Source organism: Adiantum capillus-veneris, chromosome 19, assembly GCF_014529385.1.
Source record: "Adiantum capillus-veneris isolate H3 chromosome 19, ASM1452938v2, whole genome shotgun sequence".
In the NCBI taxonomy this organism is placed as follows: Eukaryota; Viridiplantae; Streptophyta; class Polypodiopsida; order Polypodiales; family Pteridaceae; genus Adiantum; species Adiantum capillus-veneris.
In genome coordinates, this window is record NC_140949.1 from 111,986,325 (window position 1) to 112,011,046 (window position 24,722).

Consider the following 24,722-nt stretch of genomic DNA (forward strand, 5'->3'; position numbering starts at 1 on the left):
CAAGAGACTTCGCTGATTGGCTAGCATGAGAACTTGGAGAGCTGAGGATCCATGGAGACCGCAATTGGGCAACCCATGAGATACCTCTTGAAGAATGCCCCGTACCTGATACATGAAAAGACCCAAATGTCAAAGCACAGAGAGAGAGAGAGAGAGAGAGAGAGAGAGAGAGAGAGAGAGAGAGAGAGAGAGAGAGGGAGGTATGGCGCTGCACCCTGCCGAGCTTGCAAACGCTCAGCCTTGAACGGGTCACGCTCTGGTCATCACCGCCTTGAAGGGGTCTGCACAAGGATGCGCACCCAAGCAACCCTATCGAGCTCTCACCATCCCTCTGCCACTGTGGGCTGCAGACGAGAAAGAAATGCGCTCTTCGAAAACCTAGACCCATCCCTCCAAAAATCATCACAAGCCAATTAAAATGCTACACTGCTGCAATCCATATCCCTACTCCTACCAACCACCTAGGATACCCATTTTGTGCGCATAGTGGCCACATTCCCAGTCACTTTAATCATGCCACAAAGCGGTGCTTGATAAAAAACCACAAAATGAACATAAAATAAACAAAAAATATTTTAGTTAGCAAAACGAGAAGTGATCTCTATAGCCTTTGCCCTTTGGGCAAGCCAAAAAAGAAAAAAGCACACACACTCTGTGCAAAGCACAGGCAAGCGCCATCGCTACTTCGTCCGTCTGCGCCCACGAGTTTTGTAGACGTTTGTCTGGATCTGCGCGTCTCCCCCTTCTACTTGATACCTCGCCGCTTGCAGGAGCAACATCAGCACGGATGATGGATCCCGAGATGATTAGACTCGCGCAGGAACAGATTAGCCGGATTCCTCCCGATCAGTTCATGAAAATGCAACAACAAGTAAACCCTCTTCTTCTGTGTTATCGTTCTGCTTTCGTAATCCCTACATATGCCTTCTCGAGCAAATGCTTCCTTTATGCGCCACTTTAATGGAGTTCTCTATTGTGGGTTTCTACCGGGCTTCTTATATCAGAGTAATACCATCGGGGACCCATTTGTGGCAGTGACGGAGAGTTTGTTATTCATTGTCTTGGCCTTCTTGTATGTATTATTGACAACTGAAAATTGACTTATTTTGAGGTTTTCTGAATAATACTGGACTGTTAAGTTCTGGCAACCTGTGAGTGATGCGTATTGAAATCCAAACTATTGTTTTGGTGGGATGAGTAATTGATTTGGGCTATCCTTCTATATGTTTAGTTTTTTTTTAATCTAGTTTTTTTTTAATCTCGACTTTCTTTTGGTGTGCTTAACTTCTTTTTCATGAGTTCTGGGTTTTATTCCTATTTTCTTCCATCTCTTGACTTGAAGTTTTGTTACACTAGAAAAGATGATGAAACATCAAAGTAAGGTCATCATGTCATGCAGATTCTATTACTTGGATATGCCCTTTGAACGCCCAAATGGTGCTGATTCTAGGGCACCCACAAAGGTGAAAGGGCCCTCAGGGTAGATATGGTGGAAACTGCAAAGACTAAAGATTGAAAAAAGGCCGGCGGAAAAAACCATTCCGAAGGAGAGTAAAAGATGCCTGGCCACCGAAGAGAGGATGATTGTTGCCTTTGAAAGATAGGCACTTCACAGAAAAAGTACTCTCTACAGGTTGTAGCTGTACTCCAAAACCCACGAGGGACAAAAGGGCACCAACAATGTGCCATAAAGGAACAATTGCACAAGTGTCAAAGCAACAACTCGAAGTTGGGCTGAAATTGCCCACTAGTAATGTTAGCAACCATAGACCCAAGGAATAATGTGAAAAGGGTAGCAATTGATGTCCGAGATGAGAGGTAAGAAGCAACCACCATCACCAAATAATCTGCAAGAAGAGCACCAAAAAGGAAAAGCCAATTGGCCAACTGAACTGGAGGAGTCGAGGACTCTAGTGTTGTAGAGAGCACAATTCCTTGCTGAAGGACTGAGCTTTGGAAACAGTATTTCCTTGCCCTTCATCTTCTTTAACCTTGCCTTTTCAAAGCGTAGAAGCACCCGATCACCAAGTGAAAATACCACTTCACGACGGTGACGATGAGCTGCTTTCTTTTGCTTTGCCTGAGTCTTTTCTAAGGCCACTTTGACCTTCTTGTACATTTCATCCATGTCTTGAACATACTTATCTGCTTCAAATATATTGTCCTTTGTATGCAGTATGGGAGGAACTTTCTTGCCACCTTCAACTATCTCAAAAGGTGCCTTGCCAGTTGATGAATGCACTGTATTATTGTATGCATACTCCACCAATGGCAAATACTGCTCCCACTTTCCTTTATGCTCTGACACATAGCATTTCAGCAGATCTAGGATAGTAGAATTTGCCTCTTCTGACTGCCCATCTGTTTGAGGATGAAATGACGAAGAGAATTTGAGCATTGTGCCCATATTCTCAAACAAGCCTCTCCAGAACAAACTTGTCATGCGTGGATTACGGTCGCCAACAATCGATTGTGGCATGCCATGATACTTGAAAATATTGCTCATAAACAAGCGTGCCATCTGACCTGGCTTTATCTTCTTTCTGACAGGAATAAAATGAGCCTGCTTGCTGAATCTGCAAATGATGGTCCAAATACCATCGTTTCCTGTGTGCGTTCTCGGAAGATCAAAGATAAAATCCATAGCAATACTTTCCCATGGTTTATCTGGAATAGGTAGTGGTTGCAATAACCCTGGTGCCTTTTGCCTGTCAGACTTGTCAGACTTGACCTTCTGGCATATTAGGCATTCTCGCACAAAGGCATCCACATCTCTTCTCAATGTAGGCCAGTAGAAGAATGTCTCAACCGCTTTAACTGTAGCATCGATACCACGATGCCCTGCATACGGTGGGACACGACTCTCTTCCATAACTTTGCGCCGCAATGGCTTTGTGACACACAATCTGCCATGCATCATCATGAACCCATCTTTGAGAAGATAGTGTTCATGACGTTGTCCATCCATTAGCTGCTCGAAGACCCTTGCAAAATCTTCATCATTTGCATACTGTTCCCTCATATCATCAAGTTCATGATGATAAGGAATTGACACAGCTGAAATTTGTGGCTTCCTTGACAAGGCATCAGCCACAACGTTCTTCTTGCCTTCCACATGCACAATCCGGAAATGGAACATGGACAAGATATTTGCCCATCGCATATGCTTCTCAGATAACTTTGCCTGTGTCAAGAAGTATCGCAAGGTCTGATGATCCGTTTGGACAACGAAATCTGCACCTAGCAGGTAGTGTTTCCAACTTAAGAGCGCATGAATGACGGCCTGCAGTTCTTTTTCATAGACTTGCATAGTCTTTTCTGGCCCTTGCAAGATTCTACTCTCATAGGCTACTACCCTGCCATCTTGCATTAGCACTACACCAATGCTACTACCACAAGCGTCACACTGGACCACAAATGACTTTCTAAGATCTGGTAGCACAATGACTGGATCTGAAGTCCTCTTTTCCTTTAAGAGATTAAAAGCTGAAATCTTTTTCTGTGTCCATCTAAAGGTGACTGCCTTCTTTTGAAGAGCATGTAAAGGTGAAGCAATCTCAACGAAATTTCGGATAAACCTTCTGTAATAGGAGCATAGTCCCAAGAAGCTTCGGACATCGTGCACCGTCTTCAAATCTGGCCATGACTTGATCGCTTCAACTTTAGCAAGATCCATTCTGACACCATCCTTTGAGACAATGTGTCCGAGAAAATGAATCTCTTCCAGAAAAAATTCACTTTTCTTTGCATTGATGAGCAACCTATGGCTGTGTAGCTCTTTGAACACAATGGCCAAGTGATGCCTATGCTCCTCTTCATTCTTTGAGTAGACTATCATGTCGTCAAAGAATGTACCAACAAACTGCTGATGTGGACGGAAAATTGTGTCCATCATCCTATTGAACGTAGTAGGAGCATTTGTGAGACCAAAGGACATCACTAAAAATTCGTAAAGGCCAAATGTTGTTCTAAAAGCAGTCTTGTGCACATCCTCTGATCTAATACGGATGTGATGGTACCCACTCTTTAGATCTATCTTGCTAAACATAGCTGCTTCTTCTAATTTGTCCAAAATATCATCAATTCTAGGTGTAGGGAACCTATTCTTGATGGTATTCTTGTTCAGTGCACGGTAGTCGATGCACATACACCATGAGCCATCCTTTTTCTGCACCAACAACACTGGAGAACAAAATGGAGATGAACTAGGTTGAATCAGCCCCTTTTCTAATAGCTCATGTACTTGGCTCATTATCTCTTTCTGTTGAGCCGCACTAACCCTGTACGGAGGCTTATTTGGTGGGCTACTGCCTGGCACCAAAGCTATCGCATGGTCCTCGGGTCTCTCTGGCTGTAATTGAGACGGTAATGAATCGGAAAAATAGTCACTATAGTGTTGTAAAAACATTGACCTTTCTTTATCTAGCATATATAAATTTGATTCATCACAATCTGACACTTCACGTGCAAAAACCAAGTACGCAGAAAGATGCTTTTTCATTACAGAAGTAATAGCAGAAGCTGATACAGTGGGAATAGACTCCCCTTTAAGCTTTGCATCCAGAATGTGAGTCTTTCCCCTGCTCTGTACAGTGATCTTTTTGTTGTAGGCATCCATGATTCCCTGTACATGAAACAACCAGGAATACCTAGCAACACATCACATCCGTCCAGTGGCATGATGTAAAATTCTTCAGCATCTACATAGGACTGGATATGTTTCCGATGATGGGTGTCACAGCCTCTGTATGGCCAGGACATGCCAAACCTGCCTTTGGTGTAAACCCCATCTCTTCAGGTCTGATTCCCAACTTTGAAGCCAATTCTGGGGAAATGAAGTTGGCTTTGGCACTTGGACCAAAGAAGATAAGCACTGTTTGATCCCTGACCTTTCCCCATGCTTTGCAAAGCTCACTTGCATCTGAATTTGGCTTGTCGCCCACCATATCTGGCACTAGACCAGCCATGGGCCTCTTTCCTTTCCTGTCCTCCTTGTCTTCAGAATCAGCTGGCCTTTTCTTTTGAGGACAATTGTAAGCAATGTGGCCAGGCTGCTCACAGATAAAGCATTTGTTCTCGGACCTCAGGACCTTCTTTTGCTCTTCCGACTTGCGAGGTAAACGTCTTTTCCATTTCTTTGCTGGTCCCTTTTCTGATTCAGCCGTAGCTTTGCCTTTCCCTGCGTTGGCTGGCTCCTAAGTCCCCTTAGGAACCTCATTGGGAATGTCCTTCTTCGCTAGATTTTTCTTGGTTGATTCTTCCTTGACGCCAGTATTAAATTCACAATCTTCTCCCTTGAGCAAACCATTGCCAGTGTTTGCTACCTCGATGAGCTGCGTCAAAGTAGTGACTTTGGTCTTGGTGCAGTACTTTCTCAATCCTTTGGGTAGGCCACAACAGTATTTTTCAATCTGTTCTGTCAATGGCACAAACCTATAGGAAGTTACTGGAAGTAGGGCTTTCCAAAACTTTCGATTTTAGTCATCCGGATTCTTGCAAGTGGCAGCATTAAGCTGGTGCCATTCTGTCATGACATCTGCTTCAAAGTCATCAGATAACCATGCTGCTGCAAAAATCTGCTTGAAGTAAATCCATGTGGACGGAGCTTGCCCTTGAAGCAATAAAGTTGTCCACCATTGTCCCACATTCCCTGCAAGAAAGTGGCTGCCTTGCGGACTTTTGAAGCCTCTGTAAAGTTTCCCCCTGCATAGGCCTTGTCAAACTGCTGGAGGAATGAGAGAGCCTTCTTCCTGTCATCAAACCCTGTAAAGGTCGTGAATGTCACACCTTTGCCACCTTCTTTGTATGGAGTTGGCCTCTCCAGTGGCGTTAAGTTGTCATATGGAAGTGATTGAAACATGGGAACAGAAAAGATTCGATCTTATTGTTTGCATGTGTTTGATGAACGGATTGTCACTCCGTCTCTATGTTCATCTACATTGCATACACAGTCTTTAGAGAAGACAAGATTTTTTTCCTTCACTTTACATGGAATGGGTATGTTCATGGTTTTGTGTTGGAGATGGTTTCAGGAATTTTCAGCCATGGAGATTCTTGAAGACGAAAGAAGCAGGACTCTAGACGAAGTTGAAGCATCGAAGGAGCCATAGAAGACTTTGAGTCGCTTTCGGCGTGGCCCAAAGACGCAAGCATTGCAGACCTTTATGAAGTACCGCACGACCCACACATCAGAGTGGGCCGGCGAAGAGTCCCTTCCAGGATTCCGGATGCTGTTGGCGATCTCCCTGGACGCCATACAGTTCGGTACCAGTACCTCACTTTGAAAAGGAGAGGATGTCATGTGACACATCCCAACCCTATGTGTCCGTGGACAAGCTACACCACAGCAGGGTTCAGTCAGTCTAGTCAGTCTAGATTAGCAGTGATCTGACACTTTTGTGAGTCTATTCGACGGTATTCGTAGACCGTGCATGCCTAGTCACTTAGCATAGATGCATATACTCCGGTTGCACACAGCATGATCATCGGTATTCCCATCAAAATCCATTAGCATCAGTTAGGGGGATTTTCTAGTGCATTTAGCCTATTTTCTTGTTTTTGGTTATTTTCACTTATTATTTTTAAGTGACTTTCCAACAAAAGTAGGTAGTGCAATTTTGCTAAGTTAATTATAAGCAAACCCAAGTTAGCACTTTCTGGCAGAAGAGGCAGCAGGAGTTTCCCGCTCAACAGGCAACTTCTCAGCAGTAAATCCCCCCCCCCCCCCCCCCCCCTTCCCCCCCAGCAGTAGACCATCGCCATCCTTCCCTCATCCCTGGCGTTTCCATCTCCAGAAGCATCGCCATCATCATCCAGTGCTTGGCATTTTTACCCTTTACCTACAGCAGCAACAGGCTTCTACTAACGCTAGCTACCCCTTGCAAATCCTCAGCGATTTCAGCCCCAAGGCCCAGCGTTTTTGGTTCTCTGACCCAGAAGTGCCTGGCGTTTTTGGCAAGAGATAGATTCAGCCAGCGTTTTTGTTTACAGCCCTAATCTGCATTAGACCACAACGTTTCCAGCCTTATGCACAGTAGCAGATCAGCCCCCAAGTTGGTTGTAGGTGCTCCCCCATTTTCAGCCATAAAAACGCAGCCAAAACAGTCATTTTCAGCCACCGAAACAGTCCTGAAAAACAGCAGATAGAAGACTACAGGTTTCAGCCATCGAGTCATCGTTGTCACCACCGTCGTCGTCACCGGCATAGTCCAAGTTGCATCAGTCCATTGCATTCTCATTGTACACCTTTGTGCAATCAAAGTAGACCACTCTCGCCGACGAGAGTGGGGCCTTCGGAGGAGGGTTTTACAACCTCTCGGTGTCGTATCTCTTCTCTCTCCTTCTCTCAGTCTCATTCACTTGCACACACAATATCCACTCACTTTGTTCGTGATCACAGCACTCTACATAAGACGGAAAGCTCTCTCTTTCCCTAAGAACTAAAAGGAACCTTGAGCAATAAAGATCACTAATCTTGAGAAAATTCTCTTCACCCGAGTTTTGCTCTTTCCCGCGGGCGCACCCCCTTGGCGGCCTTGCGCTCACACCAAGGTTGCTTTTTTCCACCTCATGTCGATTGGCCGGCCGCTAAGTGCACGGTCCGCCCTCAATGAGTGAAAAGAGAAACAAGGGGAGGTTGGAGAAGCCCTTCTTTCTTGGGTTTCCTGTCACTCTTCAAAAACACGATTAGGAATCGACACGCCCAAGAGGTCTTGGGTTACGTGCGATGGCAACAAGCAAAAAACATTATGTGGTTCTTGTGGTTCTTTCCTCGACTGATACAGAACATTGCCAAAGCTTTGATATCAATGTAAGGTGCAGCGGAAGTGAATGTTGAACTTTGCTCAAGATGAGTGCTCCGAACTGTGCTCGAGGGTTCCTTTTACTTACGAAGGGAGAGCCTTCCGTTCCTTTAGTGAGAGAGTGCAATGGACACAAACAAAGTGGTGAACACTGTGAATGAAGGTGCTAAGACTGAGAGATAGACAGAGAAGAATACGACACCCGAGGTGTTGTCAAATCCTCCTCCAAGGGCCCCACTCTCTATGGCGAGAGCGGTCTACTTATGATTGCATAAATCTCTACAATGCTTGGACTTGCCGACGATGAGAACGACGACGAGACGGGCTGAAATCTGCAAATCTTTATCTGCTGAATTCTGACTCTATGTCGGTGACGATGTCGATGACGACGATGCGACGACGACGCGCTGAAAACGCAGATGCTGAAATCTGCGCTTTCCGGGCTGAAACTGCAAACTTCGCGGGATCTGACCATGTGGCGAGGATTTGCTGCGGGAAGGTGAGATCTGCGAGGTTGGGGGGTTCTACTGCGGGTACTGATTGCTGAAAACTGAAAACGTTGATGCTTGTGGGGATTCCGTCGCGAAGATCTGCAAAAACGCTGAAGTGCCTTGCAGATGCAAAAACGCTAGGGCTGAAAATCTGACTTGTGGTGGAAATCTACTAATGCTAGGGCTGATCTGCTGTCGCTGTGCAAATCTGCTAACGCTAGGAGTCTTTTGCTTCTTGCTGTCGCCAAAAACCTGCAAGATCAAAAACGCCGGCTGATCTGGTCCAAAAATGCTAGGTGTTGCAGTCTCTTGCAAAATGCTAGGCCTCTGTGGGGTTTTGCTGAGAAGTTTCCTGTTGAACGTGTGCTCCTGCTGCCTCTTTTGCCAGAAAGTGCTAGCGCTAGGTTTCTACTTATACAAACTTAGTAAATTTGCCCTACCTACTTTCCAACAAAAGTCACTTAAAAATAATAAGTGAAAAATGTCAAAAATAGGGAAAATAGGTCTATGCACTGTAAAAATGCTCCTGATGGAAATCTGATGGTCATGCTGTGTGCAACCAGAGGATATGCATCTACTCTAAGTGTCTGGACATGCACAGTCTGCGAACAGACTCACAAAAGTTCCAGATCACTTCCTATTCTAGACTGACTTGACTGGGGGCTTTCCATTCAACGAGCAACTAAAAACGAGCGAAGCAAGTTTTCGAGCAAATATGTGCAACACCCTTGACAAATTGATGCTAGAGCAAGGTATATTGAAGAAAATAATCATGTCATACTGGATTCAACTAGCATCTCAACAGAAAATGAACACAAAACAACGAAAGCATCAAAATTTCAAACATCTTTACATGTTGAGGCCCTAACAAAATCCCAAGTCACAGAAGCATATTCAAAGTGGTTAATTATTACATGAGAGAGAGAGAGAGAGAGAGAGAGAGAGAGAGAGAGAGAGAGCTGTCTATGTATATGTTTTTGTCTTCTTTGCAAGGGTGAGACATTGTGAGGGGGGCCGGGGTCGGAAGAAGAAAAGGGAATTCTCTACCGTGAGTTGGCATGAAATTATGTCACTGTCGTGATATGCTGTGAGCCCCTTTTCCTACATGGCTTGCAATTATTGACTGCTTTTCAATACTCTCCTTCTGCCACCTACTATGAACCCACCCTAACCATACTTGTGGAATCAATTGTATACATTGCCTTCTTGCCTAGGCCTCTGCATGTTTCCTCTGTCACTATCAATCTCCTCTTATTCTTCTTTTTCAGTCTATGATGGTATCATCGGAGCAATAACCTACAATGATCCTAACACACTTGCGAGAGGAGTGATCCCACCATGCCTTTCTGCAAATAATATTCCCTTGCTATCACAACATGCCTTGCAATAAGCCTACCAAGCCTTCTATGGATCCTCTATTATGGTGAGGTATCCCAATTTCAAGGCCGGTGGCCCCACGACTGTTCAAACCATACCTTGCTCTTCCATTAAAGTGCAGACCCTTCTTGCATGAAAATTTACTCGACCCTCCTTGACATGCCATGTTGTAGACACCGATGCTGATGGTGATGCAACCATCACCGAGGTCTTCCTTGGGAACTTGGCTGCTGCAAAACCTAATGTGGGCATTCAACCCACATAGACCCTACCCCTTTTAGTTGCTACCCACTTAGCATTTCATGCTCTTGCTACTCCCAATCCTGCTATTGGTGAAGCAGCCTACATGCCTCCAAGATCTCATACCTATGAGGCATACCTCATTGGACGAGATGCTCTTGATGCATGCTTGAGAAAACTGTTCTTTAAGGTTAGGTATTGCACTCCTGTACAAAGCATCAAGAGGACCCTTTATTCTACAAGCAGGACAACGTCAGAACGCCATCTCTTATAAGGCTATGTGGAGCTCCAGGACCTTATTACCACCTACCGCACTTTATAATTGGACTGGCTATGGGGTCCCACTTTGTCTTCCTCCCCACTAGCTGTCTCTTCACACATTTTTTCGCCACCCTCGTCACCATAGCCAGTATAATATTGCGATGGTTAGAAACGGAAAGGGGAGAGCAAATCCCTCAGCTTCTTTCCGATCACACCTCTTATTGTACGTGCGAAAGATAGCTTGAGTAGGGTGTTGTCATAAGGGTTTGTATGCCCATGCACTAAGTCTATTTGAAACTCAATGCCTTTGGTCCCAACTCTGTGCTCCTCGAACTCCTGCTGCTACTACTACTTCCTCTACATGGCATAAAATTATGCGCACGTTTCAATAGCAACCAACAATTTTGTTTGCAGACATATGCGCAGCATGGAATCAACACTTAGTGTAGCAAAATAAACCTATTTGGTAGCACACCTAATCCGCAATTCAGCATACTCAGGTTGCGAGCACGAGCGATCTGGTCCTCATCGACGAGGAGGGAGCCTGGAATGCAATTGAGGTTGTCCAAACTCAATCCTCCTCATGCGTCATTGAGAATGAGCAGCTCCTTTCTAATCACGGCTTCACGTTGCAGGAGCTGGTCTTGCTCGTCATGCGGTTTGTTTCGCCTATTACACGTCATGCAGCTTGTTTTGCCTATACAAGGAAGGGCCTTTGTGAACCTGTCAAAACCAGTCCGCGCCGGCGCGGACTGGTTTGAGCAAGTTCAGCTCACTATGTAGAAGGTTCTTATTCTGCGCTATACAAAGCAGTTTTTGTATTATTTTTTAAAAAATCAGCCCGAGCTAGCAATTAGCTGGGTAGCCCTAATAGCTCGTCATGCAGCTTGTTACACCTATAATGAGGAAGTCGCCCTTTGATGTGCTCAGAACAGGACATTGAGGGACTGCTATGAACTGCGAACGCATTGCGGGATGCTGCCAGTAAGCTACAGGTTGTTTTCGCTGCTCATTCGAACTCTGTACCGCCTGTGATAACGTCGTACTACTGCCTATTCCCACACTTGCAAGCATTGCCGGTCCGTTGCTGAAACCAGTCCGCGAAACCAGTCCGCGCCGGCGCGGACTGGTTTCAGCAGCGGACCGGCAATGCTTGCAAGTTGTGGCGCAGGCGGCGGAGCAGGAACAAGACAGTTTTTTAACGCTACGCTGTCCTTTTTCCACACTATCCTTTTGGTTCCATTACAATTTAACCTCATGCACTGAGGTTTAAGTTTCCATGCTTTACACATTCCTTTTGAGCTTTAGGAAGACCCAATGCAGAATTCATACATGAGAGAATCACTAATTTAGCATCAACATTGCTAGTTGACAAATGTAGCTATTTTAACTTCTCTGTATAAGCCCAAACTTGTTGTGCTAAATAGCCACTCCAGCAAGATCCCTTTAATTTTCTCTAATAAAGTCACTTTCCTGACACAAGATCCTTATCCTTACAATGCAGCAAAAAGAATCGACTGCATGCATACGACTGACCACCGTGGCTATTGCCCACTCGTTTGCCTTGTTCCACACACATCGCTCACTAAGCTTTCGCAATGTCTTTTATTTATCCCAATGGGCCAAACCTGTTTTCCTCTTTTTTCTTTCTGCCAAAACTTGTGGAGACCCTTTAGCTGTGGATGCACCCACTGCAACTACATCGATGACGACGTATGCAATGGCAATGATGAAGTGATGTGCCCAATGCATGATGAGCTCAAGCAACCCAACTTCCTCATGACCATCTCAACCAGAGTATCGAGGTATGAGTTTTCTACTACTTTTTACCAGACTTGACTAACAGTTTATCCATGTAATTAACACTAGTATTGTAGTGGGCCACAAAAGCGGGTGGTGCCCTTAAAGTGGCTCATGCCTAGATTCTAGTATTTTAAGCATAACTTTGGCATATGACATAAAAACTTCATGAAACTCTTTGAGCATCTTGTTAGGATGTGTCCAAGGCATGAGTGTCTTTATGTAAGCAACACTGAAGTGTGATAGGCTCATTATATACTTATTGAGGGAATTTTCAAAGAAGTGTGAGTTTGTAATTCAAAAACAAATAGGTCTACCATTGAATCAATTCAATAAAATTATATGCATTTTATTAAATTAGTCTTTAGAGATGGCCATGCAGAAAATCAACTTCAACCCTTGATTTATTTTCTTGACATTTTTTTATCAACTCATACTATGTGTTGTGCGGATTTCCCTAAGAGGGTTTTTTGTTTGGACATCTAAATAACTATTAAATTATTTTTTTATAGAAGCCTCTTAAAGCCACAAAAGTGAAAAATCTAAGTAAAATGGAGTTCATTTCCAAGAATTTAGCAGGTGCTTATACAAGCCAGTTAAATTGATTGAGAGGCTATTAACATATCTATCTGTCATAGATCTGCCTAACCTTGTGGTAACTGATTGTTGTCTTCTGGATTTGTGAACATAGCTTGACATGCATGAGGTCTTAGAACATATTTAAAGGGAGTAGTCCAAGACAAAAGCGAAGTTGCAAGGTATTTCAAGAAGAGTTAGTAAAAGGGTTGTGGCAAGATCATAGCACACAATTGTATTCCTCTTAAAAAGCTAGGGTTTGCACTTAACTGGTCAGAATTGGTTAACCATAGTCCCCACACCTAGTTTTGAGCCCTGTGAGCATCATATAATTACAAAAACAAACACTAAGCTTCTTGACCACATCCTAAGGCTCTCTACCCCAAAAAAAAAGTCCCTACACCTAGTTTTGAGCATTGTAGCGTCATATATTTACAAGAGATGTCACCAAGCTTCTTGACCACATCCTAAGGCAACTCCACATCATAGAGCCACAAATTTTGTACATGTAAGATGCAAATTCTGTATCTATAAGGAGCCTAAGGAGTTGCAAGAAGCCTTACATCATAGAGCTACAAACACCAAGCTTCTTGACCACATCCTAAGACACTTCACTTATTATGTCTCTTTTCCCTTATCACATTTAAAAATGTCTCTAATTCACAAATAACTTTATTGAGGGACTCGCTCGCCTTTTTCATCGCTCGAACAAACTCGCTCACCATCTTGTAAGACTCACTTGACTGAACTGAACCCTTGTCATGCTGTAGCTTGTCCACGGACACACAGGATTGGATGTGTCACGTGACATTGGGAGATCATTCCAGTCCTCATTTGGCGGTGGCGCACTCCAGAGGGGGTGGTGACTTGGGGTTTTCCATGGACACACTTATGCACTCATCAGAGGAGTTCACACCATAGTTACCCGGAACGTGAAATCGGAACGGGAATGGGGAACGACAACATGCATGAAATGCCATTCCCTGTTTCTGATACTCACGTTTGAAACACGGAACGGGAATCCGGAACAGGAAATTGGGATGGGAACGGGGAACGGAGACCTAAAAATGGCCATTTCCTGTTACTATGGTTCACACGAGATATGGCCATGCTCATGGCATATGGGATTCCGACATTCCCAGAAAAGACACCACCATCTTGGGTGGACAAACACTTACCACTTGACGGCAACACGTTAGATCACTTGCTTACACAGGAGCATCTACATGGACTTAGGGAGAGGATCTTGGATCTCTTCTTGGACAGGTTCATTGCTTGTATCTACAGACTGGAGTGGGACTTCAGTTCTTTGGACTCTCTTGGAGAGTTTACCCGCGAGATGCGGGAGATCAGGCATCCCGCAAGTACATCCGAAGTCACCTGGAGCTTGGCTTGGATGGTAGTGCAGTTGCTCTTCTACACTCCTGATCACTTGAATTGAGACCTTCAGAGTTGCTTACACTCACCCTTGGTAACCTTACAGCAGACTTATCCCCCGACAAGCTCATTCACATTGAGAGCCACACCGAGATGTGGTTTTGTGGCGTTGTTGGCGCGGATTCTATTTTGGTTGACACTGGAGGATTGGAGGTAGGATATATAGGCAAGAATGTGCAGACAGATTGGTCTGGCCTTTCTTCTTCTCAAAGGTTCTTCACAGCGCAGACTTCTCAGTTTGGCTTCCCTACTTCTACAAGATGATTACGGTGCAGACAGCTTGGTCTGACTACACCTCTTGTGAGAGGCCCTTCACAGCGTAGACTGTTGAGTCTGGCTTTCCCCTCATCTTGGATTACCCTACCTACTGACAGGACACCATCCGGTGGTGGTTCGTGCGGTCTATCAGTGACTGCTGCAGCTTACGGTAGCTTCTACAATGCAGACTGCTTACTCCGTCTTTCCTTGTTTCGAAGGACGTTTACGGCGCAGATCGCTACATCTGGCCTTCCTCGAGTTTTACACAGCTTAGCCACCTGGCTACACTGGGTCGCAGGTTCATGCATTGACAGGCTTCCGATCATTCTCATGATGGTTCTTGGGCTTCCCCATTTTCTCTAGACGGTTTGACTACAGACACCATAGATCCTCTTGGGTAGGACACTTGCAGGTCTATTGGCACTTCTTTCACGACAAGGAATTGTTTTCACACTCAGTTCGGGACCTTCATGCAGTATCTTTGCCATGTATCGGCAAAGTACAGCAACTTGCTACATTGCTCGTGACGACACTTTACCATGGAGATCTCTTCGCCGTCGGTACACCCCAGACTGTTGCTACACTTGCGGAGCTCATCGGAGTGTTGTCCTTCAATGGACATTGCAACAGACATCTTCATCATTTGCCTCACATCTTCGGCTTCACGCGGTCTGTTCAGCATCAAGTGCTGAGAGGGGGTGTTAGATTTACACCACTATGTTGCTTCACACATGTCTAGGGCACTTCCTTGTACGGCTAGTGTCTCCAGGCTGGCCACCCATGGCATTGGTTGTATGTCACGGGGACGTGGCGACTGTTAACTATGTCACGAGGACGTGGCAACTGCTAACTTTAGTTGTTGGTTTTTGTTTTGTTTTTGAGACCCTCTTCTTGAAGTAGCAAACGGTCGGACATTGCATGGCCAATGTGAACGGTAGTTTCACCCGTAGATGGGTAGTGGTCGGCACTGGAATTCGTATGGTAAGAGGATGTCTAGGCTCAGAGCAAGATCATATAGGTCCCCCCGTCGCACTTAGCAAGTTGGTGGATACTAGAAAGTGAACTCAATTAAGGCGTAAAGTCAAGGTGGGACTACCAACAAAAAGTATCCGACAGTTGTGCCACATTGCACTTTTGGATGTGGTCCCAATGAGGATAGATGCTCAGAAGACCAGTGGGAGCCCAACGGAAGCATCTCCTAAAATTTAGGGAACTGCTATTTTGGGCCGTGAAATGTGTTCGCGCCATTACCTCCCGTATGACTAGGGGAACATTTTACAACTCTGCCGCGAAGTCAACCGGGCAACCAGTCAGGATATTTTTAAGCGGCGAACCAGAAACGGGCAAATGCTTGTAAATGCGCCAAGTGTCGATTTTTCATGAACTTTCCCCTTGCAGAAAAATGGGCGCTGATTTTTAAGCTGGGAGAGGCCTCATTTCAACTTTTGTCACAGGTTAAGAGCTATGGAGTGCTTCCTTTCCCTGTCATGTACAGTGTGGTGCTAGGAGTGATGCCCTGCACACTACACACTGCTCTCTCTCTCCCCTACGTGCAGTTATGTGATGCCCCACAAGAGGGCTCCTCATTTGACTTATGTACAGCTGTGTGGGTTCATGCTTTTGTGCTGACGCAAGAGCCTCCTTGAGTAGGAACAGGGGTAGCTAACTGCTACTCCAAAGCAGGCACTGGTGAGGGTCATAACCTCACCATACAGGTGCACTGCGCTGTAATTTTACTGTTTTTCAGCCATACGGAAGCCAGAACCTTTGGGAATCGTGCCCCACTGGCAGAGGACATTTAGGGGACTGTTTGGGGCTGAAAACAGGGCAAAAACCAGTAAATACAGCGTGCTGAATTTACTGTTTTTGGGCAGGAATCAGAGGGTATACGCCAGTAGAAGCGAGTTCCAGCAGGGGAATTGGTTTCGCGCAAGTCTAGGGGCTGTTATGCTACTGAATTTTGGCCGAAACAAGCGGTATCTAGTGGGATACAGTCAAAGGATTCCGAGGACTCTTCTTTGTACTTTACCCTCCTAAAGAATAAAGAAATACCGAAAGGGGCGCCAATTTTGGGGCCTACAGGTTGTCGGCGTATGCTCGGAGCATTCTAGCTTTCGAGCTGTGTGTGTGATTAAGTGTTAATTCCCGTTACAAGTCTCCTTTGCAAAGTGCTCTGTGTGTGTGTGTCTAAAGTAAAGAATTTCGGGTGAAAGCCAACGCCTAGCGCCCTACGGGTCGGTTTCATGGTTCCGTTGCCGGGACATCAATCACTTTTTCCTTAAAAAGTGAGCCTGGATTGTTTAGGGTAAAGACACAGAGTGCAGGAACGCGGGGATTACACTATGGCCGACAAGGGGAAGGGAATTATGGAAGAGGGTTCCTCTTCAAAGGACAGGCAGGAGATTCCTATGGTTTTTGAGATTGGCGAGAGCTCACGGCCACGTCAGTCTGTACCTCCTGTCAACGTGAATGTCCCTCCAGTAGTACAGGGCTTTATCACTGGCAACTTGAGGATGATGCGTTCAAGATTCAGTTAGTTGCCGCGGTGAATGTCTTTTCGCAGCTGGTGCAGAATCCGAGGTTTATGGAATTCTTGCAAGCGCCACCAGTGCAACAACAAAATAGGCAACCTACGCCGCGTACGGAGCTTGTTGATGCTCAAGCGCATGTACTTACATGTGGCGCAGGAGGAAAGGGAACACTCGCATGTTGCGGAGTCGGGGGCTCCAAAGCAGGTTCCTCCCGTGCTTGAACAAGTGGCTAGAACGCCTATTCCATAGGTTATGCCACTTCAGCCCGCCGCCTTTCAGAGCCAGCATGCTGTCTTGAATGGACAGGGAGCTGGATACCAGGCTATGCACTCAGTTTTTCCACCACCCACGGTACATCCTGGGTTTTTCGGGGGTGGATTAGTGTTCCAAAGTATGGCTGGTTATGCGCGTGGAAGTCAGCCGTACATGCCAGGAACAGTGTTCGGGGGTATGCAAGGCATCATGCCAAACCCCATGTATGGTAGTATCGGCATGCAACAAGGTTTCCACTGCAACCAGGGCCAGTTTGGGGTGCCGCAGGGTCATTTTGGCATGGCTGGTTTTTCTGGACAGCAGCCAGATATCGCACCTTTGACGCAAAATGTGAATGGCCAAGACGTGCCGATCATGCCTACTACAGTGCCCATGTTGTAGACCATTCCGTATGACAACTTGGGGGCACTAGAGAAGCCGAAGGCTTACAAAGAAGGTGGTGCAGCGGTAAAGTTCAGTACCTTCAGTGGTTTCGAGGATAAGACAAAGGCCCTCACTTTCCTCCAGCAGTATCATACAACTTATGCGGGAGGGAATTTTACAGAGGCCTCGAAGGTCAGGAAAGCTGTCACTTTTTTAAAGGACAATGCGCTTACACGGTGGACGACATTGTTAATGCAAGGACAGGCACCCACCACTTGGGTTTACTTCAAGCAAATGTTTGCATCTGCTTGGCTATCAAATGAATTTGAAGCCGACGTCTTGACAGATTGGCACCAGCTTACTTTAGCTTCGTGCAAGAGCTTGCTGGAGTACAATAGGGGTTTTGTAAAGCGTTACTCTCAGTGACCTCCTACAGATTTGTGCCACTGACAGAGCAGGTAGAAAAGTACTGTTGTGGGATGCCTAAAGGGCTTCGTGATTACTGTACAAAGAACACTGGTCTTGCCTTGTTGAAAGGAGAGGACAGTGGATTTCCAAGCAGTGACAAAGGAGGGCAGCAAAAGAAAAATTCAGTGAAGAAGCCCTTTGTGAAAACGGCTCCTGATGCATCACAGGGGTCAGAAAAGGCCACCAAAGACAAGGATTCAGCCGGGACTTCTTGAGCGCAGGCAAAGAAACAAAAAAGGAAGCCTTTTGTGCGCAAGTCGCTCGAGGAAAAGAAGGTCCTAATGGTTGAGAACAAATGCTTTATATGCGAGCAGCTTGGTCACTTTTCTATCAATTGTCCACAAAGGAAAAGGCAAGCTGACTCAGAGGATAAAGAAGACCAGAAAGGCAAGAAGCCAAAACCCACGGCAGGTTTAGTGCCAGACATGGTGGGTGACAGGCCCAACACAGATGCCAGTGAGTTATGCAGGGCATGGGGTAAAGTTAGGGATTAGACGGCACTCATCTTCTTTGATCCAGGTGCCAAAGCCAACTTTATCTCACTAGAGTTAGCTATGAAGCTGGGCATCAGAGCTGAAGAGAATCGAGATGGGGTACACAACAGAGGCAGGGTTGGCATGTCGTGGCCACTCAGAGTGTGTTCCCTCCCATCATTGGAAAGCTGCGTCTGCATATTCAGTCGTATGTGGACACAGAAGAGTTTTACATCATACCACTGGAAGGTTGTGACGCCTTGTTGGGGATCCCGTGGATGTTCCGAGTGCATGGAGTCTTGGATGTCTACAACAAAAAGATCACTGTACAACATAGGGGCAAAACTCACATCTTGGATGTAAAGCTTAAAGGAGAGTCAGTCCCTATTGTATCCGCTTCTGCTATCACTTCTGTAATAAAGAATCATCTTTCTGTGTACTTGATTTTTGCACGTGATGTCTCAGATAGTGATCAGTCAAATTTATCTGTGTTAGATAAAGAAAGGTCAACATTTTTGCAAAAGTTTAGTGATTGTTTTCCTGATTCATTACGGTCGCAATTGCCGCCAGAGAGACTTGAGGACCATCGGATAGATTTGGTGCCAGGGTGTAGGCCACCAAATAGACCTCCCTACAGGGTTAGTGCGGCGCATCAGAAAGAGATTATGGGCCAGGTTGAGGAGTTATCAGAGAAGGGGCTGATTCAGCCTAGTTCTTCACCCTTTTGCTCCCCAGTGCTCCTAGTGCAGAAGAAGGATGGCTCATGGCGTATGTGTATTGATTACCGTGCGTTGAATAAGAATACCATCAAGAATAGGTTCCCTATTCCTAGAATTGATGATATTCTCGATCGTTTAGAGGGTGCTGCAATTTTCAGCAGGATAGACCTTAAGAGTGGGTACCATCAGATTCGTTTAAGGCCAGAGGATGTGCACAAGACTGCGTTTAGAACGACATTTGGTCTTTATGAGTTTCTAGTGATGCCGTTTGGGCCAACAAATGCTCTTGCCACGTTCAACAGAATGATGGACCGGAATTTCCGCTTGCATCAACAGTTTGTTGGAACGTTCTTCGATGACATGATAGTGTATTTGAAGAATGAAGAGGAGCATAGGCGTCACTTGACCACTGTGTTTGAAGAGCTACGTAGTCACAGGTTACTTGTCAATCCTAAGAAAAGTGAATACTTCCTCGAAGAGATCCACTTTCTGGGCCACAGTCTCAAAGGATGGTGTTAGAATGGATCCCGCAAAGATCGAAGCTATCAAGACATGGCAAGACTTGAAGACTGTGCACGATGTCAGAAGCTTCTTGGGATTGTGTTCCTACTATAGAAGGTTTATCAGAAATTTTGCAGAGATGGCATCGCCTCTTCATGCATTGCAAAAGAAAGAGGTCACTTTCAGATGGACCCAAAAAGAGATTTCAGATTTTAGTCTCTTAAAGGAAAAGTTGACTTCAGATCCAGTTATTGTTTTGCCAGATCTCAAGAAGTCATTTGTGGTCCAGTGTGACGTGTGTGGCAGTAGCATCGGAGCAGTGCTAATGCAAGATGGACGGGTAGTAGCTTATGAAAGCCAAATTTTGCAAGGGCCAGAGAGGACTATGCAAGTCTATGAGAAAGAGCTCTTGGCCGTGATTCATGCGCTTTCTAGTTGGAAGCACTACCTCTTAGGTGCTGATTTTGTTGTCCAAACAGATCATCAGACCTTGGGATACTTCTTGACACAGTCAAAGTTATCCGAAAAGCATATGCGATGGGCAAACATTCTTTCCTTGTTCCACTTCCAGATTATGCATGTGGAAGGCAAGAAGAATGTTGTGGCTGATGCATTATCAAGAAAGCCACAAATTTCAGATGTGTCAATTCCTTACTATCATGAGTTAGATGACATGAAGGAACAATATACTGCTGATGAAGATTTTGCAAGGATCTTTGAACAGTTACAAGAGGGGCAACATCACGAGCACTACCTCCTCAGGGATGGTTTTATGATGATGCATGGCAGACTTTGTGTCACTAGGCCACTGCGACATAAGGTCATGGAAGAGAGTCATGTCCCACCGTATGCAGGACATCGTGGCATTGATGCAACAGTGAAAGCGGTAGAGACATTCTTCTATTGGCCTACCTTGAGGAGAGATGTGGATGCCTTTGTGCGAGCATGCATAGTTTGCCAAAAGGTCAAGTTTGACAGGCAAAAGGCACCAAGGTTGTTACAACCACTGCCGATTCTGGATAAGCCATGGGAAAGCATTGCTATGGACTTTATCTTTGATCTTCCAAGGACGCCAACAGGGAATGATGGTATATGGACCATTATCTGTAGGTTCAACAAGCAAGCCCATTTTATCCCTATCAGGAAGAAGATAAAATCTGATCAGATGGCACGCTTGTTCATGTACAATGTGTTTAAGTACCATGGTATGCCACAATCGATTATCAGTGATCGTGATCTTCGCATGACCAGTTTGTTCTGGAGAGGATTGTTTGAGAACATGGGCACTACGCTCAAATTCTCGTCTTCGTTTTATCCACAAACTGATGGACATTCAGAAGAGGCTAATTCTACTGGCTTAGATCTGCTGAAATGCTATGTGTCAGATAATAAGGGCAAGTGGGAACACTATTTGCCTATGCTTGAGTATGCGTACAATAATACGGTGCATTCGTCTACTGGCAAAGCACCTTTTGAGATTGTTGAAGGCGGCAAAAAGGTTCCTCCCATTTTGCATACAAAGGACAAGATTTTTGAGGCAGATCGATATGTTGAGAACATGGATGAGATGTATAAGAAGATTAAAGTTGCCTTGGAGAAGACTCAAGCAAAGCAGAAAAAGGCTGCTGATCGTCACCGTCGTGAATTGCTACTATCACCTGGTGATTGGGTTCTGTTAAGGTTCGAAAAGGCAAGGTTAAAGAAGATGAAGGGCAAGGAACGACTGTTTACTAAGCTCAGCATGCGTTACTATGGGCCTTTTCAAGTGCTTGACAAGATCAGCGATGTGGCTTACAGGCTGAAATTGCCCGATGCATGGAAGATTCATAATGCATTTCACGTGAGTCTTCTAAGACCCTTCGTGGGTGATGTGCCAGAAGATATGCCAGATGAGGATCAGCCAGAAGTTGAGGAACTTGATGAGATCCTGGTACCTGAGCAAGTTTTGGCACATAAAGACAGAAAAGTTAAAGGACAAGTTGCAAGACGCTATTTGGTGAAGTTCAAGAACTATCCGCCTATGGATGCAAAGTGGATGGAAGAGCATGAACTGTCAGAGTCACCAAATGTATTGCAGCTTTACCTTGAAGCCTTTGGGTTACAGCCTACTTATGCCCCAACCCAACGTGTGCAAAGGAGGGGTAATGATAGAGCTAGTACATCAAACATACATATGAATTCAGTGTAATAGATGGAAATGACAAAAGTATGAAGGCCTCATTAAGTCATTTGTATCTATATGTTATGACCTTTCTTGCGGATACATGCGATGATAAAAGAGTGTTAATAGCACAAGACCATCAGTGGCGTGTATTTATGGTATGCAATCGAGGACGTTTGCGATTTCAAGAGGGGGGTATGTCACGGGGACGTGGCAACTGTTAACTATGTCACGAGGACGTGGCAACTGCTAACTTTAGTTGTTGATTTCTTTCCAAGGGGTTTTGTTTTGTTTTTGAGACCCTCTTCTTGAAGTAGCAAACGGTCGGACATTGCATGGCCAATGTGAACGATAGTTTCACCCGCAGATGGGTAGTGGTCGGCACTGGAATTCGTATGGTATGAGGATGTCTAGGCTCAGAGCAAGATCATATAGGTCCCCCCGTCGCACTTAGCAAGTTGGTGGATACTAGAAAGTGAACTCAATTAAGGCGTAAAGTCAAGGTGGGACTACCAACAGAAAGTATCCGACAATTGGGTCACATTGCACTTTTGGATGCGGTCCCAATGAGGATAGATGCTCAGAAGACCAGTGGGAGCCCAACGGAAGCATCTCCTAAAATTTAGGGAACTGCTATTTTGGGCTGTGAAATGTGTTTGCGTCATTACCTCCGGTATGACTAGGGGAACATTTTACAACTCTGCCGCGAAGTCAACTGGGCAACCGGTCAGGATATTTTTAAGCGGCGAACCCGAAACGGGCAAATGCTTGTAAATGCGCCAAGTGTCGATTTTTCATGAACTTTCCCCTTGTAGAAAAATGGGCGCTGATTTTTAAGCTGGGAGAGGCCTCATTTCAGCTTTTGTCACAGGTTAAGAACTATGGAGTGCTTCCTTTCCCTGTCATGTACAGTGTGGTGCTAGGAGTGATGCCATGCACTCTACACACTGCTCTCTCTCTCCCCTACGTGCAGTTATGTGATGCCCCACAAGAGGGCTCCTCATTTGATTGATGTACAACTGTGTGGGTTCATGCTTTTGTGCTGAGGCAAGAGCCTCCTTGAGCAGGAACAGGGGTAGCTAGCTGCTACTCCAAAGCAGGCACTGGTGAGTGTCATAACCTCACCATACGGGTGCAAAATCAGCGCTGTGTATGCGCTGTAATTTTACTGTTTTTCAGCCATACGGAAGCCAGAACCAGTGGCAGAGGACAGTTAGGGGACTGTTTGGGGCTGAAAACAGGGCAAAAACCAGTAAATACAGCGTGCTGAATTTACTGTTTTTGGGCAGGAATTAGAGGGTATACGCCAGTAGAAGCGAGTTCCAGCAAGTTCCAGCAGGGGAATTGGTTTCGCGCAAGTTTAGGGATTGTTATGCTACTGAAATTTGGCCAAAACAGGCGGTATCTAGTGGGATACAGTCAAAGGATTCCGAGGACTCTTCTTTGTACTTTACCCTCCTAAAGAATAAAGAAATACCGGAAGAGGCGCCAATTTTGGGGCCTACAGGTTGTCGGCGTCTGCGCGGAGCATTCTAGCTTCCGAGGCGTGTGTGTGATTAAGTGTTAATTCCCGTTACAGGTCTCCTTTGCAAAGTGCTCTGTGTGTGTGTCTAAAGTAAAGAATTTCGGGTGAAAGCCAACGCCTACCGCCCTACGGGCCGGTTTCATTGTACCTTGTCCGATCGCCCGAGTTTGGGGCCAGCCGCCCACTTGAGTTGAGCGCCCACCTTGGACACTCATATATATGGGGCCAGGGGGGTACACGTTTCATTATCAGATTGACATTGTACGGGTCTTTAGCTCTGGTAGTCATGGGGGGCTGACCCCCCCCTCTTCCTACATCTAGCGTTTTGTCCTCTCTCTCTCTCTCTCTCTCTCTCTCTTCCGCACACGCGCACTCACACCAAGTTTGTGGCCACATGCATCACACTGAACCACAAAAGGTTTCAAAAGATTTGGTTGAAGTTAGCTTCTCTTTCAAGTGTTTGAAGGCTAGAATTTCCTTGGCTGTCCACTTGAAAGTAACTCCTCTCCCTTGCAGTGCATGGAGTGGAGAAGCAATCTCAGTAAAATGTCGGATGAACCTCCTGTAGTAGGAACATAAGCCTAGAAAGCTTCGGACGTCATGTACGGACTTCAAGTCTGGCCATGATCTAATTGCTTCCACTGTGGCGGGATCCATGTGTACCCCATCCTTTGAAACAATGTGCCCAAGGAAGTGAATCTCTTCCAAAAAGAATTCACTCTTCTTCGCATTAATGAGTAGCTTGTTCTTGCGTAACTCATTGAAACTGCGGTCAAGTGATCCCTATGCTCCTTTGCAGATTGAGTAGACAATCATGTCATCAAAGAACGTACCAACGAAGTTTCTACGTGGTCTAAATATTCTATCCATCATTCTATTGAACGTGGTAGGAGCATTTGTGAGACCGAATGGCATGACAAGAAACTCATAGAGACCAAAAGTTGTCTTGAATGCAGTCTTATGGACATCTTCTGGCCTAATGCGTATCTGGTGGTAACCACTCTTTAGGTCTATCCTTGTAAATAGCGACGCTCCCTCAAAATAGCGATGCTCCCTCAAGCCGATGAAGGATGTCATCTATCCTCGTATGGGGAACCTGTTTTTGATGGTATTCTTATTCAGGATGCGATAGTCAATGCACATGTGCCATGAACTTCTACACTAGGAGTACATGCGAACAAAAAAGGGATGAATTGGGCTGAATCAGCCCCTTCTCTAAAAGCTCGTTGACGTGACTCATAATCTCTTTTTGCTGGGCTGCACTAACCCTATACAGTGGTCTATTCGGGGGCTAGAACCTGGCACAAGATCTATGGTATGATCCTTAGGTCTCTCAGGAGGTAACTCCCTTGGCAAAGAGTCCAAAAAACAATCATTGCAACGACTCTGAAAAGTTGACTTGTCTTTATCTAAGGTAGACAAATTAGATACAACTTCAGGTACTTCTTTTGCAAAGATCAAGTATG

The 24,722-nt window shown here is 45.4% G+C and overlaps 1 protein-coding gene across 2 annotated transcripts in view; it reads left to right on the forward strand.

The window, feature by feature from the left end:
* Window positions 1-609: 609 nt before the first annotated feature.
* Window positions 610-24,722, forward strand: part of TPR7 (Tetratricopeptide repeat (TPR)-like superfamily protein) — a 39,809-nt gene continuing 15,696 nt past the window's right edge. Inside the window, exon 1 of one of the 2 annotated variants that reach the window (XM_086491119.1) lies at window positions 610-871. In XM_086491119.1, the coding sequence (XP_086347245.1) occupies window positions 788-871 (84 nt within the window). In that variant the 5' untranslated portion in view covers window positions 610-787. The remainder of the gene's footprint in view (window positions 872-24,722) is intronic. The other variant, XM_086491120.1, reaches the window with a different exon arrangement.